The 18915-nt window shown below is 49.5% G+C and overlaps 2 protein-coding genes across 13 annotated transcripts; one reads left to right on the top strand and one right to left on the bottom strand.

Moving 5' to 3' along the window:
* The first annotated feature begins 708 nt into the window (after nucleotides 1-708).
* MPG (N-methylpurine DNA glycosylase) lies at nucleotides 709-3548 on the top strand. The gene is made up of 3 exons (XM_081965533.1): nucleotides 709-2487; nucleotides 2710-2914; nucleotides 3074-3548. Exons 1-3 carry the CDS (start codon nucleotides 2359-2361, stop codon nucleotides 3466-3468), a joined length of 729 nt encoding a protein of 242 aa, XP_081821659.1. The 5' UTR covers nucleotides 709-2358; the 3' UTR covers nucleotides 3469-3548.
* NPRL3 (NPR3 like, GATOR1 complex subunit) lies at nucleotides 3513-18915 on the bottom strand. Of its 12 annotated transcripts, XM_081965520.1 has the most exons (15): nucleotides 18420-18911; nucleotides 18006-18311; nucleotides 15013-15082; nucleotides 13844-13882; nucleotides 11305-11434; nucleotides 9998-10072; nucleotides 9201-9354; nucleotides 8726-8807; nucleotides 7578-7715; nucleotides 6717-6873; nucleotides 6002-6108; nucleotides 5704-5833; nucleotides 5364-5598; nucleotides 4487-4679; nucleotides 3513-4235 (listed from the first exon to the last, which is right to left on the bottom strand). In XM_081965520.1, the coding sequence occupies exons 2-15, from the start codon at nucleotides 18121-18123 to the stop codon at nucleotides 4070-4072; spliced, it is 1794 nt and encodes a 597-aa protein (XP_081821646.1). In that variant the 5' UTR covers nucleotides 18124-18311; nucleotides 18420-18911; the 3' UTR covers nucleotides 3513-4069. The 12 variants fall into 12 exon arrangements, 11 of the variants coding, with proteins under 11 accessions (XP_081821646.1, XP_081821649.1, XP_081821651.1 ...); XM_081965523.1 differs by having other exon boundaries at nucleotides 8726-8804; nucleotides 9147-9354; nucleotides 18006-18914; XM_081965525.1 differs by lacking the exon at nucleotides 13844-13882 and adding an exon at nucleotides 14627-14708 and having other exon boundaries at nucleotides 18006-18906.

The following is an 18915-nucleotide window of genomic DNA, read 5'->3' as shown; positions in this document are numbered from 1 at the left end:
AACCCACCCAAGGATCCTGTAGCCCTCCGCTTCTGCCACTTGCCAAGTGACCACTTGAAGTCAAGAGGGGCAGAAGGCCTGGGCTTTTTTTGTAAGGCGGCAGTGAGGTCCGAAGCGAGAGGGAGGGAGCTGGAGGCAAAGGACTCACAGCTACAGGCCTCCCCACCCTTCCCTCTGGGGGAAGCAGCAAGATGCAATGTTCCAAGGAGGCCAAAAAAACTATGAGCCACCAGGTAAGAAAAGGAAATTTGACAGTTGATATCAACACCGTTCCCTACACTGCACAATACTTTTCTCAGGAAAGCCTGAATAGTTTATTGAGAAATGGCCAATTTAGGGCACTCCTGCAATTTTGCATCCTGCAAAGTCTGGAATTGAAAAACCGAGTGAAACCTTGCTCTCCTCTGGCTGGATTAGCCCCACCACCCAAGATGCCTCACTGAGTCAAGCCATGTCTGATATGTTTTCATTTTAAAGGTTTCTGACAGTCCATCCTGTCATTTGCATGGTTAAGGTTTGCCACCACTTCAGATTATTGGTTGATATTTGATAAATTCATTTTGCAACTCCAACTCCAGCCTGGCTGTAAATTGTATATGCCTGAATATCTCCCAAACATTCCAGAATGCTTCTAAAGACAAAGGAAGTAATGGGTGACCAGCCAAACTATCCCAGGTAAAAATAACAACATCAGTCCCCTTCCTCTCCCCCCCCCCCCCTTTGAGAATAGCTGGGACCAGTGCCTGCTGGGAATTCCTTGGCAGCCAGCAAGGCTAGCCATGAGGTTGCATCCTGTTCTATTTCTTGCAGCAGGAGACATGGAATCTGGCGGGTTCCCTGGCAGAAGCCAGAGGGTCATTTTTAGACAAGAATATCAATAACACCAAGCAGCTTCTTGCACCAATGGCAGAGGTTGAGCCTCGGAGAGCAGGTCTGACCCACGCTGCAACAAGGATGGGCCCTCTCTGTGCAGTAACCCCCCCCCCCCCATCAGGTTTTTGGACTACAGCTTCCTCTGCAGCTGCTGCTGGCTAAGAGCAAACATCCTTAATACTGAGCAGGCGCAGTTCTTGGGTCTGCAAAGGGAAACATTCCTGCAAGTGTCCTGTTAAATGCTGCGATACAATTCATCTGATGCACAAATCCCAACCACTGTGCCACCTTCTGGGTGAAGAGGTTCTTTGTCCAAGGATAATCAAGTGCAGGGATGGAGGGCAGTTTTGGGGACATGGAGTAGCTTAGCCTGAGTAGGAAGAGTTCCCCACCCCCAGATGTTCAAATATGGCTAGGATCTAACAGGAGTTATATTTAGCCCCCTTCCATGTCTTCCAACTTAAACTGTCAGGCTCGGCAACAGCTGCTACTTTTCAGGGCTTTGAAAGCAGGCAGGAGCTTTCTTTCCAAGTTTGCTTCAGCTATTTCTGAGATATTGGGTGGCTGTGTTCCCTTCTTCCTTTACAGCAGTCCTCGAAGAAGAAACAGGTTTTGTACCTGGCTGTACCTTCCAGCCATCCAATTTTCACAGCTGACCTTTGTAAATGAAGAGGCTGAGGGCAAAGGGGGAGCAGAAGAACTGCCTGGTGCAGCTGGCTGGGGAGGTAGCTGCGGATGGCATGCCCGCTCCTAACAAGGCTGTCCTAAGCTCAAACCCAGAGTGGCTGCTGCCCTGGCACTTGCTCCCCACTTGATTAAGTGGGGTGGGCTTGTGCTGGCAGCTGTTGGGTGGATTTTTGCCTTGGCTAGGAGATTAGTTGGCAGACAAAGCTGTGGTTCCGGGTGGGAAGTAGGACGATTCCACCCTCAGGAGAAACTTGTGCTCAGAGAGCCTCCTCGTCCAGCTGCTGGAAGGAGCCTGCTTGCCAAAGGCCTCTGTCCACCCTGAACCGGAACCTTCCTCACTGCAGGCTCCGTCCTTTTCTGAGCTGACCCAGGCCGCTTAAACCGGACCCGGCAGCCGCAGCTAGATTCACGGGGCAGATGAGGCTGAGGGGAGCTGGGGAAGTCTGGGTGCTTGGACCCCGCCTGGGTTCAGAAGACGCGGCGACTCTGCGGCTTTTTAGACAACTGCCAGTGCGGCTGCTTCTGATGAAAGTGGGGCAAGAGCCCCCTCCGGCGCTCAGCCCTTGGCGGGAGGCTGTCGCTCGGCGTCTTCCTTAGACAGGCGTCTTCCTTCCCATCCGTCCCCCTCGAACTTCCGGACGCGTCCAAGGAAGCGGCGGGACGAGGCGGCCTGGCTCCTGCACGGCCGACCGAGTCCTTCCGGCGTTGGCCCGCTCCAACCGGCCGCCTCCCACGACGCTCCAGTTTGCGCGAGGGTCTCCCTGGGAAGAGCGCGGTGGAGCCTCCCAGCCAGCAGCCATGGCCGCCGCGCCGAGGCCGCTTCAAACCGAGGCGGCGCGGAAACCCGGCAGCGGCTCGGCAGCCCGCCTGGGCGCCGCCTACTTCGACCAGCCCTGCATTCCCCTGGCTAAAGCCCTGCTCGGACAGGTGAGCTCGTCGGCCGCGGGCGGAAGGGCGACAGGCGGTTGCGAGGGCGCCCCTATCCGGCCTGGTCAGCGCGGGCGGCTCCTCTTCAGGAAGCGGGCCGCCTGGATGGCTCTCCCGCCAGGTGGAAGGGCCTCGTGCGGGCCCTCGCAGCCGGGGGGGGGGGAGCGGGCACGGGGCGGGGAGCCGGCTGACCTCCGGCAGTCTTGGCCTGCCTTGTTCCAGGTTCTGGTTCGGAAACTGCCCGACGGGCGCGAGCTGTGGGGGCGGATCGTTGAAACCGAAGCCTATTTGGGAGGGGAAGACACCGCTTCGCACTCCCGGGGCGGTCGAAGGACCGCCAGGAACGCAGCCATGTTCATGCGACCCGGCACCCTGTACGTGTACCAGATCTACGGGATCTACTTCTGCATGAACGTCTCCAGCCAAGGTAAGCAGACGGCGGCAGGTCCCAGCGGGACACACACACACACACACTCCTGGGTGAGGGCAAGTCCTGGGGATGAAACTGTTCTGCCCACCCCCCCCACCCCCCTTCCAGTCTGCATTGCCTTTGAAGCCCTCAGAGCGCTTCTTTCCTTCTGCCCAGGGGAAGGGGCTGCCGTCCTCCTGCGTTCCCTGGAGCCCCTGGGGGGGCTGGAGACCATGCAAGAGCTGCGCCTGGCCCACCAGCAGAAAGCTCCTGCCCGTCTTCTCAAGGACTGGCAGCTGTGCAACGGGCCCTCCAAACTCTGCCAGGCCCTGGCCATTGATCGGAGCTTTGACCAGCAGGACCTGGGCTGCAACTCTTCCGTGTGGCTGGAGCCTGGCCTGGAAGCTTCCGGAGACCAAGTCCCCATCTGTGTCTCCCGAATTGGCATCAGTGGGGAGTGGGCCCAGAAGCCTTTGCGCTTCTACCTCCGGGGCAACAAGTGTGTGAGCGTCATTGACAAAAACGCTGAGGGGAAACTGCCACGTGGGGCCGTCGCAGAGAAATGTCTTTAACTTGCAGCATGAACACAGATGCCAACAAAGGACTAGAACGGCTGTTTCAGATGTAAATAAACATGTTTTGCTCTCTTCCAGTGGAGCCAAATGCAGTATAATCAGCAAGAAAGGAAGTGCACGGTCCCAGGCCCACATTGCTAGGACAGCCCCCTCCTCGCCCCAGGACAATTGAGCCGGCAGTGCCAGAGTGGTAGGACTTAAGCAGGCACGCCCTTCAATGCCTCAAGAGTATTCGTAGGGGGCAGGGTGGATGGGCTATGAATTCACTGCTTCATGTGAGCTTTCAACCTGTGGCAGAAGGGAAGTCCTTGGGCTCATCCCTGGGTATCCATACTCTTCCTGCTTTTAAAAGTCAAAGAACAGCTGCTTTCCCGCCTCCACAATTTGGGGTAGGAAGCCCACACTCTGCCGAGCCCCATCTCTGAAAGCCCTCCTTCCCTCCAAAGAAGGCTGCAGCCCCCAAGGGGACAGAGTGCAAAACTGCCAGACACTTGGAAAGGCGCTCCTGTAATGTCCAACAGGAGGTGCTTGCTCAGGTCCAGGAGCAGCATCTGGCCTCCACCGGGGTCCTTCCTGGCTGCAAGCAAGCCTCCTCTCCTTATTTATGGAAGGACTGAAAGACCGAGATGACAGGATCCTCGTGGTTGGTCACCACCAGCACGCTACGGAACTTGTCAAAGAGCATGAGCAGATGGGAGCGGCGAATGTTTTCGTTGTACATAATCTCCTCCAAGTGATGCCGTCCACGGAAATAGTGCAGCAGCCTGCAAAGTGGGGCGGGGGGGGGGGGGGGAGAGGCGTGTTTCTGCCCTGCAGCCAATGGCTACCCACTCATCATAGCCCAAAGCCTGAGATGCCTGCTCCCCAAGTGCTCACCCAGGAGGGGTGGGCTTGGCCCTGCTGTCCAAACATCAAGCTTCCCCTTGGGGCTTCATGAAGACTGTACAGAGTCTAGGCCGATGGCACCACTTTTGGACAGCAGCCCAAAAGAGCAGGCCTTCCGCTGCCCAGCTACCTGGCAAACATGCGCAGATCGTCTGGATTGTGAGCTGCAGGGACACTGAGAATGGCTTCACGCTCATGCTCTGAGAGGCTGGTCAGGAGGTTCTCCGTCAGGCGTTTGTTCACCGGAGACTCCCCGCCAGGCAACAGCTCCGCACTGGAGTTGTCCATGCTGGGACTTGTCAGGGTCATGTCGTCACTGCTAGCTGTGAATAAACAAGCCTGTGAGCCCCCCACCTCTTTGCAGTTTTACAAAAAACTGTTTGTAAAGTCCTCCTACACCAGCAACAGCACTTAGACTTCTATACCTTCGTAGAGCTTTACAGCCTCCCTAAGAGGTTTACAGAGTCAGCCTTTTGCCCCCAACAACCTGAGTCCTCATTTTACCAGGAAGATGGAAGGCTGAGTCAACCTTCAGCCAGTCGGGATCAAACTCCTGGCAGTGAGCAAAGTCAACCTGTATTCTAACCACTGCGCCACCATGGCTTTTCAGAGCCGGAAAATTCTATTCCAATCTCTCTGTCTCTCTCTCTCTCACACACACAGACACAGACACAATTCCATAATACTGCCCTTTAGAAATAAGCAGAAAAGAAGAGATTATCACGATATGAACCCAACTTGGCTATTTGTAAAACTAAACTCCATTAGGCATGAAATAGGGCTGAGGGTCTTTGGGCCACTCCCTCCCTCAGCTCAACTTCCGCAGGGTTGTTGTGAGGAAAATAGAAGGAAGGAGTATCAAGTATGTTCACCAGCTTGGTCTCCCTTTCATCCATCTATCTAATCTATCACCTTCCTCTTCCTCGCTGTATAGGACTTGAAACCCAGAAGTCAATCACTGTTCTCCTGGCTGGGCTGAGCTCTGGGGAAAAGAGGCTGCCACTTACTGGGAGAACCAAAACTGAGTGCGCTAGGAGTGCTGAGACTTCGGCCCCCAACTCGGGCAGGAAAGGACAGCTCTTCTACTCTGGTGCGAAAACCCTCCTCCTCCTCCTCCTCCTCTTCCTCCTCCTCCTCTTCTTCCTCCTCCTCCTTTGGGGGAACCATTAGGCAGGCGTAGCTGTGCAGCTGAATGAGAAGCCGATGCTGGAGCATCCAGGCCACCATCCGAATGAGATGCGTCTGGGAGAGAAGAAGAGGCCATCAGAGCGGCCTAAGATCTTGGCCGTTAAAGCATCTCGACCACCTTGAGGGTTGGGACAGGGAGGATGAGGAGCTGGAACTTACCTCCTGAATCGCTGGAGCAAGAGGGTCCTTGAGCTCAGACAGAGAAACTGGCCAGGAGAACTTGGACAGAACTGCGGGCAAGTCCTGGCCTGGAAACTGAGAGGAGAACTCCTCTGCCAGAGGGGAATAACTGCAGAAGGGAAGGGAAAGGAAGGGAGTGAGCAAGCTGTCCTCCTACATTGTTCCTGTCTGGCCTCTGGGTGCCCCGAGTCAACCTCATCAGCACCTATGAAGCCCAGGAGACAGGAGCAGACACAAAGCCATCCCTGCAGCAGAAAGAACAAGCTGAGCAACTCACAGGCAGACGTTGGCATTGGGGGACAGCATGTAGACATTGTTCTCACACAGAGGATAGACCATGAGGGCCTTGCCCCAGTAGACCAGATGGGCAGCCAGCTGAAAGACCTGCCACAAAAGAGAAAGCAGCTGTTGGGGCAATTCAGCAGCACCTCCAGGTAAGCCGGGCTGGGCTGGAACAGGGTGGCACCGAGCTCCCTCGCCAAGGAGAAAGGAGAACAGCTACGTACTCTTCTGCTTATGCAGATCCCATGAAGAAAACACAGAGCCTGGCAGCCAAAGGAGAAAGTGCCCATTCCCCTGCTGTGGGTTGAGACCAGGGATGCAGCTTTATTGCGAAGGGGCCCAAATCCCAGCTGGTGGGAAGCAGGGGGAGGTGAGATTCACTGCCCTCCAGCTCAGCCTATAGATGTAATAAGGGGAGGTGACCCATTCAGATCCCACAGGGCCTGATCCAGCTGGCTGGCTCTTCCGGTCCTCTTAGAAAGGTACAAGTAGGCAGAAGGATGTGCTGCTCCTAATACAAAGATAGGCTTTAATGCCTCAGTTGTTGCACTGGAAAAGATCTTCCCTCCCCCACAACGTTTTCTTTTCCCTGGGAGTTCTCACTGTCTATTTGGGGGTCAACTGGCTCCTGTGTTTTGGAAGAGAAGGTCCACCTGTGGTCATGATACAGCAGATGAATCAAAAGGCTTTGGAACCCGCTCTGAGCTCACCTGGAGCAAGGCCAGGTCGGCATCCTGAGCCAGCTGCTGAAGGTTCTTCACCGCAGAGGCCGTTTTGATCACTCGCACCAGGGCAGGGGAGCAGTCCAGGGGCAGTTCACTGAGGAGGGACTTCTCATCTTTAAGCAGCAATAAGGCATGGTAAGGCCTGAAGAGAGATGGCAATACAAGGCGGGGTGTGGGGGTTAGGATAACCTATAGTGGCTGGGAAAAAGCAGCTGGATTATTTTGTACAATTTCTCTATTTCACAAGACTTAAGACAGGTGCAAAATGTGTAATGTGAGAAAAGTGATTTTCATAGGATTTATGGAAAAAAAAACAAATACCTTCAGGAGTAAGATGGGAGGCTATACATTTTATAAATAAATAGATATACAAATAAATGAATAAATAAAAAACAGTTTTCCAGGTGAACTAGAATGAGACCCTCCCTTACACCGCACAGGTTGAACATCATACAATCCTGTTAGGCAGAAATCCTGGGTGTGAGTTTGGTGAATGAGTAGCTAAATATTGGTAGACGAGGTAACAATACTGTGGTTCAGACTAAGCATGTTAGATGTGTGACGTAAAAACATTTTGAGCACCGCCATAAGTAAGTGTACTGGGATGATGCATGCACAATTAAGTAGCTTGTGATCGAAGAACAAAATGCTTCCTAAAGATTTATCTTTGGGCTTGCAAACCATGAGATCATGGAGAGAAATGGGACAAACATAATATGGAAATGAGACAGACGAGGAGGCCATTAATTCTCAGGTCCTATCAAGACGCCTGACTGAGGAGAGAAAAGATTCTAAACCAAATTCCATATAAATAATAAATATATTAGCAATAAAACCCTGTCTCACCGAATAGCCTTCAAGCTTCTTTCAATGGCTTCTGGAGGGATGAAACTGGATGCCACATCATGGATTTTATGAGGCAGGCAGAAACTCACTTCCAGCCAGTTATTGATCTGTAGTTGGACCAACCCTGTTGTGCACAGACTGAGAGGAAAGAGAGGAGCACAGGGAGGTTCAGGAATCGGCCTTTTTGCAAAATGTTCTCCAAGGTCCCCTCCACCCTTCACCTTCCGCAGTTCTTCAGATTCAATAATGACTCAATAATACAGTATTATTTCGCACAGATACAGGCACCGCCATCTGTTGGCCACCAACAAGCTGTGCAAGTCAAGTCATGCTAGCAAGCAGCTCCTTGCTCAGCCCAGAGGAAGGCTGCTGCCCACCAGGTGGAGCTGAGCAGCTGTCTCAGAGTGGCATCTGGCTGACCTCCCCAGGAAGGCTTTATCTTTGCCTCCTGTGCTCTGCTGTTGGGCATCAGAAGAGAGGGAAAGCAACAGGCGGGAGGAGTAGAGCTAGCCTGAAACCAGCCCAGGAAGGGGAACTAAGGCTCCCAGGGTCTCTCTTCGTGGGTCAGTGGGTGGGAGACGAGAGTGTGGGGCCTCCAAAGAGCTTACAGAGCCTCAAAGGGAAGAGAGAGCCTGGTCTGCTGTGCAGGTTTCCCTCTCCTCAAGGAAGCCCTGCATGGGGAAGCAGAGGAGCCAGAAGCCAGACTTCAGCTTCTAGGCGGATAGTGATGGTTTTCAAAAAGAAAGCAGCCAGTTAGGTTTAGATAATTATGAGAAGATGAATTGATCTCTCTCTTCTTTAATCTCCCAATTCTAAACTGGGGGGGGGGGGTAATGTTTCACATAAGCCTTGCCCCAATGGAGAATAAGAGAAGGGGAAGTCAGCTGAACACCCGATATCCTGAAGGTTTCGTTCCAATTGACTTGTGTGTTGGGGGGGGGGGGAGCTACAGAATCGGACTCTGCACCTCCATAACTGTCTTGCAGTGAGTTTCCCCCCCTGGGCTCCCCAACTTTGGGGTGAGGCTGTCCTCTCCTCACCATGACAAGGCCTGTGGCTCTGTAAGGAAGTGGCTGGTGTGACCTCCGGAGACCACAACCTTCCAAGAACTGCTGATGGGGGAGGGGGAGTGGCAAGGACATTATTACCTGTCGTAAGCCTCTTTAAGGTCTCTGGCCAGCTTGCACTTGGGAAGGATGTGGGGGAAAGGCGACTGAGGCCCATCCCCTGCTGCAGAGGGAAAAAGTAGTTTTGGAGCAGCTGAAGCTCCAACCTCAGCCCGCCCCCCCCCCCTCTTCCCAACCATTCCTTCTTAGGACATACCTGATGCTGGATATTATTGATTTAATTAATTAATCAAATATGTAGAGCTGCCCATCTCACAAAGACTGAAACATGCTACTTTATGTCATCCTGGCTAGCAGCTCCAACCATTGGCTGCATAGCAAACGGCAGCCAGTCCAGCTGGGCCATTGCGGAGGTCAAGTGAGGGGGAATAAAACAGCCTTCTTTAGACAACGGCTCTCAGCTCAGGAGTTCAGGCCAGCAACCATCCCCTGCAGGAATCACATCCTCGAAAGTGGCCTCCCAAGTGGACGAGACCATAAACTGCTTGGAACTTACTTTCTGACATGGCTGAAACTTCATCTTGAATGGCCAGAATGAGTTTGGCCTCCCTGGTCAGATACTGGCAGCGTCTCTCTTCATGCTGAAGCACAATGGCGATGCGCCGGGAGAGGTTATGCAGGCAGCTGATCACGGAGGGGTCCGCAGTGGCCTGCAGGCAGAAGCACAAACCATCCATCAAGGGTAGCCTTTGGCTAGAATAGGTTACATGAGACCCTGATGAAGCACCAACCCTGGAAATTCTCCACCACATCATGCACAAGTGACCACCATGTGTTGCCCAGAGAGGCTGCCTAAACCACTCTGAACCAGGAGTCCAGCTGTAATCAGCCACACCCAGCTGAACAAGCGGGGCCTCAGAGACTTGGTAGCCAAAGTGGACAAACCAGCTGTTTAAGGCCTGTTAAGAAAATGGAATGCAGGTCAGTGATAACGTGGGCCACACAGTCACAAACTATGACTCGGCACTACAAAATGAGCCACATTTCTGCTGAGTCACAGCATGGGGCTAAACTTCAAGCTTCAGTGCAACTGCCTCCCTGTTGATAACAGCTAGGGCCTTTGCCTGTCCAGCTGCCACTAGCAGATGGGCCCCACCCCGGAGCTGGAGTGCTACACAGAGCCACAAAGCCATAAGTCCTGAGAGAAGTCCAGGCCAGCCGAGGCAGGGGAAGATTGCTGCCTTTGCCAAATAAAGTCAAAGAGATGACCAAGAACACCTGAGCCAAGCAAGGGCTCTACAGCTGGTTGTCTCCCATCATGGTTCAGTAGCATTACTTCCCAGGCAGTCTTACCCTTAAAGCAAACACCACGTTGAACAGAATCATGGTGGGCATTTCCCTCTTGGGAGAAGGATCTGTCTTTGACACCTGTACAGCAAAAGAGGACACTTAGTATAAGTATAATCTTTATTGTCATTGTACTTAAATACAACGAAATTGGTTAGGGAGTGTAAAAGCAAGCAGATCCAGGATGGGTGGTTGGGTGACATGGTACATAAAAAGCTGATTTGTTCTTGGTATGTTGAGGTCTGGGGAAGGAGTCCCCTCTCTTGGATTCAGTGAGGTCACCTGGCCTGGAGATCACGTTTTTAAGAAGAGCAGGCATAAACTAGAGCATATTCAGGTTAAGGAGACCAAAGTGAGGAAGTCTCAGAAAAAGAAACTCTGCAAGGGCTGGAAGAAAAGAGGGCAGGAGCTGAAATCATCCAATGGCTGAAGGAAGGACGCTGCACGGAATACACATCAAACCTTTTTCCTTCGAGCCGTGTGGTATTGAAACAGCCTGACTTGGGGAGGCAGCGGAGCGGCTCTATTTAGGCAGAGACTGAGAACGGGGGCTTAGGTGGGGGAATAATTCTCCAGTAGTGGCATTCCTCAATCAGCAGGGATCCTGAGGGCACCACATGGCTTACAGACTCAAACAGCACACCCAATTGTGTCCGCCTTTCTGTGAATAAACACGGAATAAACGTGAATAAACATAAGTTAACTTGGGGTGGGTGGGGGGGAGCTGTCTCCCAGGGTGTTGCATCCATCTTCACTAGGAATGAATGACAGGGCAGCTCTTGTCCCTCCAGAAGGATGTTCAAGAGAAGACAAGAGGAACCTCAGCAAAAGGCCTGGTTAATGAGTTAACCCCATTCCTTGGATTCACACAGTACGTTAAACAATGAACTAACCAAACAATAAATCAGAAAAAAAAAACCCATTAAAATATTTGCAATTGCAACTGCTAAATCTTCTATGAATCTAGTTATGCATGCTGCGTCAACACCAACCATGTTTAGAAATACAACTGCCATTCCTAGGGGAGATTCAAAAGTTAAGTAGGTGGTGCCTGTTAAAATTTGCCGATCAACACATTCTTATACAGTACATATTCCCAATATTGAATCTCATTTTACAATGGAGGGGGAAAATCTTTACAGGGAAGAATGGCCACAAAAAGAGCTGAAAACTGTATATATTGTGATTGGACAGAAGGATAGACAATGTATTAAGTAGGCTAATAGTTAATTGTTGAGACTAGCTGTATATAATGTGAACGAGGAGCCTCTAAGTTCCAGCTGTTGCAAAGGTGTTCTGGATCTGTGACATACCTGGCCAAAGGCATGCTGCAACAGAGTTGGGTGCCCAACAAAACGAATGTTATCGATCTTCAGCTCAAACTTTTTGCCACACATGTCCGATTTAGTAGCCAGAATTGTTGCCAGAATGACATCCGAAAACCTTCAAAGCATAAGAGAAAAAGGTATGACTGTGTTTATGGCGACCTAAAGACATCCCAAAACCAGGTACCACTTTTATTCAACTTTAAATATTATCCTATAAGCATTCTAAATAAATAAACACTAGGACTCATTTGAATGCCATTAATTTGTCCAAATTGTGTATTTAGAATCATCAGAATTATTGAAAGGAAAGCATCGCAGCCAACAATGAGACAGTCATGCAACTTTCAGAAAGAAGAGGAGAGGTTAGGAAGGGCCACTTCTGTTGGAGGGTCTAAGCAGAGAAGTTGCAGCAGTTGAAGCAGATTCCCAAGTACAGGATGTTCCTGAGCTGGGTTGTGAAGGCTCCCGAAGTCAAGGAATTCCTGCTCAGAACAGCAAAAACATTTATCTCCCCTATTCCCATCTCTGTTTGCTCCAGAAGCTGCTGTCGTGCAGCCTCTTATCTCTGCATGATCTAAAGTTTCCCTGCTCTATGGGGAAAGAGGCAACCTCTTTCAAAGTGCCCCAAAGGACCCAACTGGATAAACCAAGGAGATTAAAGGCATCCAACATGGAGGCCTGCAGGCTGGCCAGGATTACAGGTCTCAGAGCATCTGCAACGCCAGGCTGTCTGCAGCTTACTCAAGCTTTAAAGGACTGGTGGCAATGGAATTGCAGCCCTCTGGACAGAAATCCACCTTCTAGCTCTGAGCTTGCTTCTGGGTTTTCACATTCAAACCTCCAGTCACAACTCCCCCTCACCCCGCCCCACTGTTGGTCAGTGGTAGTTGCCATACAAAGGCTTCTCCCCTAGGACTACAGAGAGAGGCAGCATCATTCTGCTGTGAGGGCTGCGGCCCGGAGAGTTATCAGCTTATCAGCCCTCCCAGAAGGCAGCAGCAGTCAAGGCAGAATCGTGGCTTTGCAATCTTTCCCACCAGAGACCTGGCAATTGAAGTTTGAACTCTTATTTGGATTAAAACCAAAAATAGTTCTACAAGATGTTCTCCTCCAGACCGAATATATGTGGGAAAAATGGATTGAAAAAATCAAATTCGTGAAACTGTCCATACCCAGTCTGTGGAAATCTCTCTCTTGGCTCCGTTCTAGCAACAGAAAATTCCAAAATTTTGTTCTTAAAAAAGTGGAGCTACCTGGCAAGTTTCCCCATCTCCCTATCTTCTCCTGAAGGTTACACCCTGCCTAAGAGTTTGATTTTAGCCAAGCACCCTGGATGAACTTAAGCAGCTGTGAGTGTTTCTTTGGAAGACCAGCTTCCTAGAGGCAATTTTGTGGAATTCATTGGTTTGTTAAGGGCCTCTGGGATATTGCTGCAAAAGTGCTGGTTTTGACAGTGTTTGGAGACCCATTTCAATAATGCTGCACCTACCTCTATGTTCAATAGAAGAACATACTTCTTATGCAAATAAGTGTCTTCAGGGTAAATAACAAACTTATCTGATCTTTTAGCAGCTTCTACTTCCACAATTAAAGAGAACTTCCCCTATGAATCCTTTAGGAGTTCCTACCTCTCTTGAAGGAGATTCAAAGCCTTTAGCTGCCCCCTGCCTCTGATGCAGCTTCAGCTTTTCTTTTTGGCCCACTTTTTCTGGCTGCAGCTAAAGTGACGCTGAGTCTTAGGAAAAGATTTAAACCAGTACAAAACCACACAATTAGGGCAAATACATAGTGGACAAAGGCCTGACCAACAATTTTGTTTCCTGCCTAAGCAGGGGGCTGGACTAGAAAACCTCCAAGATCCCTTCAAACTCTGTTATTCTATTCTATTCCTAATCCTAATCCTATCCTATTCTTGCAACCCTCCTCATTCTAGTGTTACACTGACTAGAAATTCTAAAGCCTGTAATGTAATATGGTTAAGGGAGAACAGATTGGAAAAGAACATAATAGCTCAAATGTGGAGTGGCCTCAATATTAGTGGCCTAATATTATTATTAGGATTATTACTCTGCATCCTAAAAACTAGAGAGGAGCCAAGTATTAAATGCTACACCCAAATGCCTTCACAGGCAAAAATGGCATATTGCCTCTATGGTGCAAAAGCAGTCATAGTTGATTGCAAAGTGCAGAATGGTGCGCCAGTCTTAACTTTGACCTCATACATTCCAATCGATTGAGTCAGCTTCTTGGTCCCCTAATCCAGTCTTGTCTCCACTAAGGGTAGACAGTACCCAGAGAGGAAGCCCAAACCTGTCCTGACTGCAAAACACACACTCTGCCACAATGCTGCAGTTCTCTTTCTAGACTGGCTCCTCCTTTAAATTTCCTACAAGTTCATCCATCTCATCTGCACTCCACTATCGTTCCATTCGTTTACAGCATAGTCCAAGACAGAAATTAGAAACACAATACAAGAAGATGGTAAAAAAGAAAAGCCATTGGAGACAGATGAATTTGGTCTTACCCTGACACCACCTGCTCATCAGTGAGAGGACAGGGCTCTCTGAAAATAGGAACAGGGGCCATAAGCACCACTCAGAAACAAAACTGGAGAATCAACCAGACAAAAATCACACAAGGCACACTATTCACACACTTATAAAATGGGACAATGGAATCCTGTCAGTTTTCAGAGTTACAAATAAATGATGTTTCTAAAGTAAAATGAAAACAATGAAACTAATGTACACCATACCACTACCACCCGTGTACATTGATGGCATAAGTGGGAAGGAAGGAAGAGACTTGCAATGGCTACTCATAGTGCAGCCGGTACCATGGGCTTCCATCAAAGAGACAGCAGAATAAGGGATGGGCAGGCAGGACAGAGCATGCAGGAATGTCTCAAGGCTGCTGGGATAAGAAATCTGGGCTCCGGGGACTCAGCAGGCCCTTCCTTCATGGCCGCTGCTACTGTGCAAAACATTCAGGGTATTCCATGGTTTGGACTTATTTTCCCAAAACTGGTGCCTTCACTACCTGATCGTGTAGCTCCTTTCCTTTCAGGTCACAAAAAGCAGCTGCTTCCAACCTTTTACAATATGGAGACTCAATGGAGCACCTTTTTCTATTCCTTAATTCTACCGCAGCAGAAGAAACCTGTGCACTGTACTACATGAGAACCATTAAATTATAGCTGGCCACCACCTCAACTGTTCTGGACAACAGAGAAGGCAGTTCAGGACCAGAGTGGGACCTGCAACTGCTCTTGTAATCACAAACAAACCCCAGATGCTTTGGTTCATACCAGCTAGCTAAGATCCAAGAGAAGGCTAGGTCCAGCTTCCATGCAGTTTTTCTTGAAAATTCCCCAGCTTCAATTCCAGAGGCTGAATAAAAAGCCAGGGAAAGTCAGTGTCTCTTGGCAAATGGGAATTCTGGAGCTCCGCCCACCCTCAACCCGGTAAGTCCTACCAGCAGGGAAGAGTTGCCTCCTCCTATTGCTAACAGTAGAGGAGCAAAAGATCATTCACTGGGATAATTGTGGTTATTAAACAGTACAAGAGTTGAATAGAATATTTTTATGTTTTCCTCAAAACCATGACATTCAAAAACCCATTCGCAAAAAGAATTGTGCTCAACTTTTCCAATCAACAGATGTGCAAAAAAAGAACCAAATACATACATACATACCTGGAATCTCCATCTGGATCTTCTACATTGTCACCAATACTGTTTACCGCATACCTACTTCTTGATGTTCCTAAAAAAAATGGAGATATTACTCACGGTCCCATTCACACAGCACATTTTGCATGGTGATGGGGAGAGGGGCAGCATATTTTATGGGAATCCGAGCATCTTCCTCAGACAACTAACCCAGAGGCATGTTTTGTATAAACTACAGGTAACTATCTCAGTCAGCACACACCTGGATCAAGCCTACCAGGTGATTAACTGCCCTTTGTAAACTGAGATGAAGTACTAGGCCAAGCAAAAATCTGTCTTTGGGAGGACAGAACTAGCAAAAGGGTAGATGAGGAAGTCGTCCCATATATTTTAAATTCCTTTCTCCTCACTGTAAGGAAAATATTTCAGGGGAATAATAGTCTGCCAAACTCATGAAACATAAAGATTGGCTTTTCACATTAAGCACAAAAGAAGCATTATAGTGATCAATTAAGCTCACCCTTTCTATTTTTTTCAGTAGTTTGTTTGTTTATTTATTTATTTAATATTTATTTTATTTATTCATTCATTTTATATTGCTGCCTATCCACCCATGACGACTCAAGGCAGCTTACAGAATATAAAACCACATTTAAAACAATAAAAATAATAAAAAGAATCAAATAGATTCATATAATAAAATCACAACACACACACCGGCAACAGGACATCACACGAGCCATTTAATGGGCTCCATCCTGCTCTGGGATCCCCAGGCCAACTGACAGAACCAGGTCTTCACCGCCTTCCAGAAGAGTATTAGATGGGGACCGTTCCAACCTCTGAGGGAATGATGTTCCAGAGAGAGGGAGCCACCACGGAGAAGGCCCTTCTTCTCGGTCCCACCAGGTATATATATCTCCCTCGGGGATGGGACCCGCAGCATTCCCTGCCTCCCTGCTCTGGTGGGTCGAGCAAATGTGACCAGCAAGAGACGGTCCCCCAGATAACCTGGTTATCTGAGCAACTAGTTACTTTCCCATCTTTCATTAATAAGTCATCTGATATTTAGGAAGTTTCCCAAGCAGCAGTCACAGGAACTGGTATGTAAAAAAGCCCAATTGACCACGAACTGATAAAAACATGAGCATGACACCATGTTGAATTGATGTAGAGGCCTTTGCTCCGGACTACCAATGCCTGCCCATAAAGATAGCCAGGAAAACCATCCGATCTTTAGTTTATTTATTGTCATTGCACATGGTACAACGAAATTAAATGCCGTCTTCAGTGTATGTTATAACTTTAAAAATAAAAACACAAACATACATCCTTTACTTTCTATATAATTGAAATTGAAAACCCGATATTGCACTATACCATAGAATTCAATATGATTGCTGCCCCAGGATAGAAGTTATTTTTCAACTTATTTGTCCTTCTTTTTATTATGCTGTACTGGCTGCCAGATGGTAATAGTTCAAAAAAATGATGCTCAGGATGAGATGGATCTTTAAGAATATTTTGAACTTTCTTGGAATATAGAATGGCGGAAGAGCAAGTGAAGGAAACTATGGTAATGTGGGCCAAGAATTTTGGTTACAACACAGAACTGGATAAATGGCAGGACTTATGTGAGAGGAATAGGAAATTAATGTTAGCCACTGCATACAAAACACAAAATATTTTATAGGTGACACCTCCCATCCACAAGGTTAGCAAAAATGAATAAGAACCAAACACCACAGTGTTGGAAATGTAATTCAGCGTTAGGATCTTTTTAGCGTATGTGGTGATTATGTACAAAGGCTCAGGAATTTTGGCATCATATAGGGACATGGTTGGAAGAGATGCTAGACCAAAAAATAGACTTAAAACCAGAACTATTCCTACTAGGAATTACAAAGGAGAAATATAAGAAAGGATCAATATATTTAATGCTGCATGTTACAATCGCAACAACATAGTTTTTTGCACAAAAATGGGGGGGGGGGGAGAAATTGGTGCAGAAATGGACAGGCTGACAGTAGAATTTAAAAATAAGGGTGAAATGTACCAATGGTTGGAAATGAGGAAAAGGAAGATTAGTAAAACTGAAATCGGACTATATTTAGACAAATAGACAAAAGGGATATGTTTGTAAGATCAAAGTAGCAGTATACGAAAAGAATGAATTGTATTTGTGATTAAGTCAAAATATGTATGGAAATGGCAAAGCCAGGAAGAGCACTCTGTGTCCTATGTTTTTAATGTGTAGTTACATTAAAAATAATGTTTTGAACTTTCTTAAGGCAGAGGGAGCTATAAAGCTCTTCCAAGGAGGGGAGAGGGCAAGCCATGATCCTCTGGAACGCTGTCCTGTCTGCCACTGTGCAGTTGACAAACCAGAACACAGGTGCAGTAAGTTCAAATACTCTCTATGGTGCAGCGGTAGAAGCTCACCAGCCGTTTTCCATTCAGTTGTGGTTTCCTGAGAAGCCTCAGGTCCTATAATCTCTGCTGGGCCCTTTTGACCAGGACTGCGATGTGAGCCCCCAGCTCAGCTCCTCTTTTATCATAACACCCAGAAATTTAAAACTGGCCACTTTCTCCACTCGATCTCCATTGATCTTGAAACCCCTGAACGGATGAGGTCCCCACGCGAACCCCTCACAGGGGAAGCACTGACTTCAACTGTGAAACCAAGAGAAATCAGGCCCAAACGTCAACGGGGCCGCTTCCCTGTCTTCGGTGAGGAGGCGCCCAGATGCGAAAGGCGGCGCCCCAGCCCACCTGGACAGGCGGAAGGTCACCCGGGCCAGCTGCCCTGGAAAAGGCAATGTTCAGGCAACGAGATCTCCTGGGGGCGGGGAGGGGAGAGCCGCCGGGTCGGCAAGGGAGAGCCCGGCCGCCGGGTCATCCGAGCGGGCAGGCAGAAGGCGAAAGAGCGAGAGCGCCGGGTCACCATAGCAACGGCGGCGGGCAGAACTTCCGGGGCGGGGCGGCGGCCGCCTACCAGGCGCGCGCTAGTCCCTCACCGATCAGGGCGGCTGGGTTGCCGGGGCCCCGCTGGAAGGGGAAGCGGAAGAGCAGCTTGTTGCCTCGGCTGCCGGAGCTCACCAAGATGACGCTGACGGGGCTCGAGGTGTCGCCCATGCTGCTGCTGCTGCTGGTCTCACCCGCGCAGCCGCCTCACCGTAGAGTGGGAGCCGAAAGGAGTGCGGGCCCATCGCCCTTTGACACCAGGGCGCGGCGCCTGCGCGGTCATCATCCTCTGGTGTCCGCGGCCTGTCGTCACTTCCGTTTGTCTTCCGGTAGCGGGACGGGCTCCTTCAATTTGTCGCCTAGACGAAGGTTGAAGATGATGGCCGCTCAAGTCCCACCGCTTCCCGAGGGCTCTCGAAGGCCGCTTTCCCCCGCCTACCCCCGTGCTTGGCCGGGACCTGGCTCACCATCCGTGGAAGCCGCAGGGCACGCCAGAAACGAGGGGAGCCCCTGCGGCGGCAGCCTTCCCGTAAGCTGGCGGCGCCTCGGCTAGGGAATCCGGGCGTGCTCGGCGCCCCGCCTCGGCTTGGCAAGCGGATGATAAGACCGTAGGGGCGCCCTGGCTTTGGAAAGATACGCCCGGGCACCCGCCCTCCTGTCTCCAAGCTGGGGCGGCGTGGCCGTGCCTTCCGAACTGAGGGCAAGGAGAGCCCATCCTGCGGCCCAGAAAGAAAAGTTGGGAGAATATGTGCTCTTTTCAAAACAGTGATTTAGCTCCAACTGACAGAAAAAAAGATTTTAAAAATACTATGTAACATTAAAAATAATAAATGCCCCTAGGAAATTAATTATAAATAGAGCTCCCAAATGTTGATCAAATTACTTAAAGATCTAGCCCTTTTACTGGAAAAAAGCTATGACAGATTAAATTGTCGATCAAGTGTATTACCAATCCTTCCAGTA

The sequence above is a fragment of the Natrix helvetica genome, assembly GCF_964273705.1.
Source record: "Natrix helvetica genome assembly, chromosome: 13".
In the NCBI taxonomy this organism is placed as follows: domain Eukaryota; kingdom Metazoa; phylum Chordata; class Lepidosauria; order Squamata; family Natricidae; genus Natrix; species Natrix helvetica.
Note: the sequence above shows the minus strand (reverse complement) of the source record. Positions and strands in the feature narration are given on the sequence as shown.

What these genes read in the sequence shown, in the direction of transcription:
- NPRL3 (XM_081965523.1), bottom strand. Translation starts at nt 18,123, where the DNA reads ATGGGCGACACCTCGAGCCCCGTCAGCGTCATCTTGGTGAGCTCCGGC. An exon ending in CCCAATGCCAACGTCTGCCT is followed by an intron (nt 5,834 to 6,001) that starts GTGAGTTGCTCA and finishes TCCCTTCTGCAG; the next exon opens with TTATTCCCCTCTGGCAGAGG. An exon ending in ACTCAGTTTTGGTTCTCCCA is followed by an intron (nt 4,680 to 5,363) that starts GTAAGTGGCAGC and finishes GTTTATTCACAG; the next exon opens with CTAGCAGTGACGACATGACC.
- MPG (XM_081965533.1), top strand. Translation starts at nt 2,359, where the DNA reads ATGGCCGCCGCGCCGAGGCCGCTTCAAACCGAGGCGGCGCGGAAACCC. An exon ending in CTAAAGCCCTGCTCGGACAG is followed by an intron (nt 2,488 to 2,709) that starts GTGAGCTCGTCG and finishes GCCTTGTTCCAG; the next exon opens with GTTCTGGTTCGGAAACTGCC. An exon ending in CATGAACGTCTCCAGCCAAG is followed by an intron (nt 2,915 to 3,073) that starts GTAAGCAGACGG and finishes CCTTCTGCCCAG; the next exon opens with GGGAAGGGGCTGCCGTCCTC.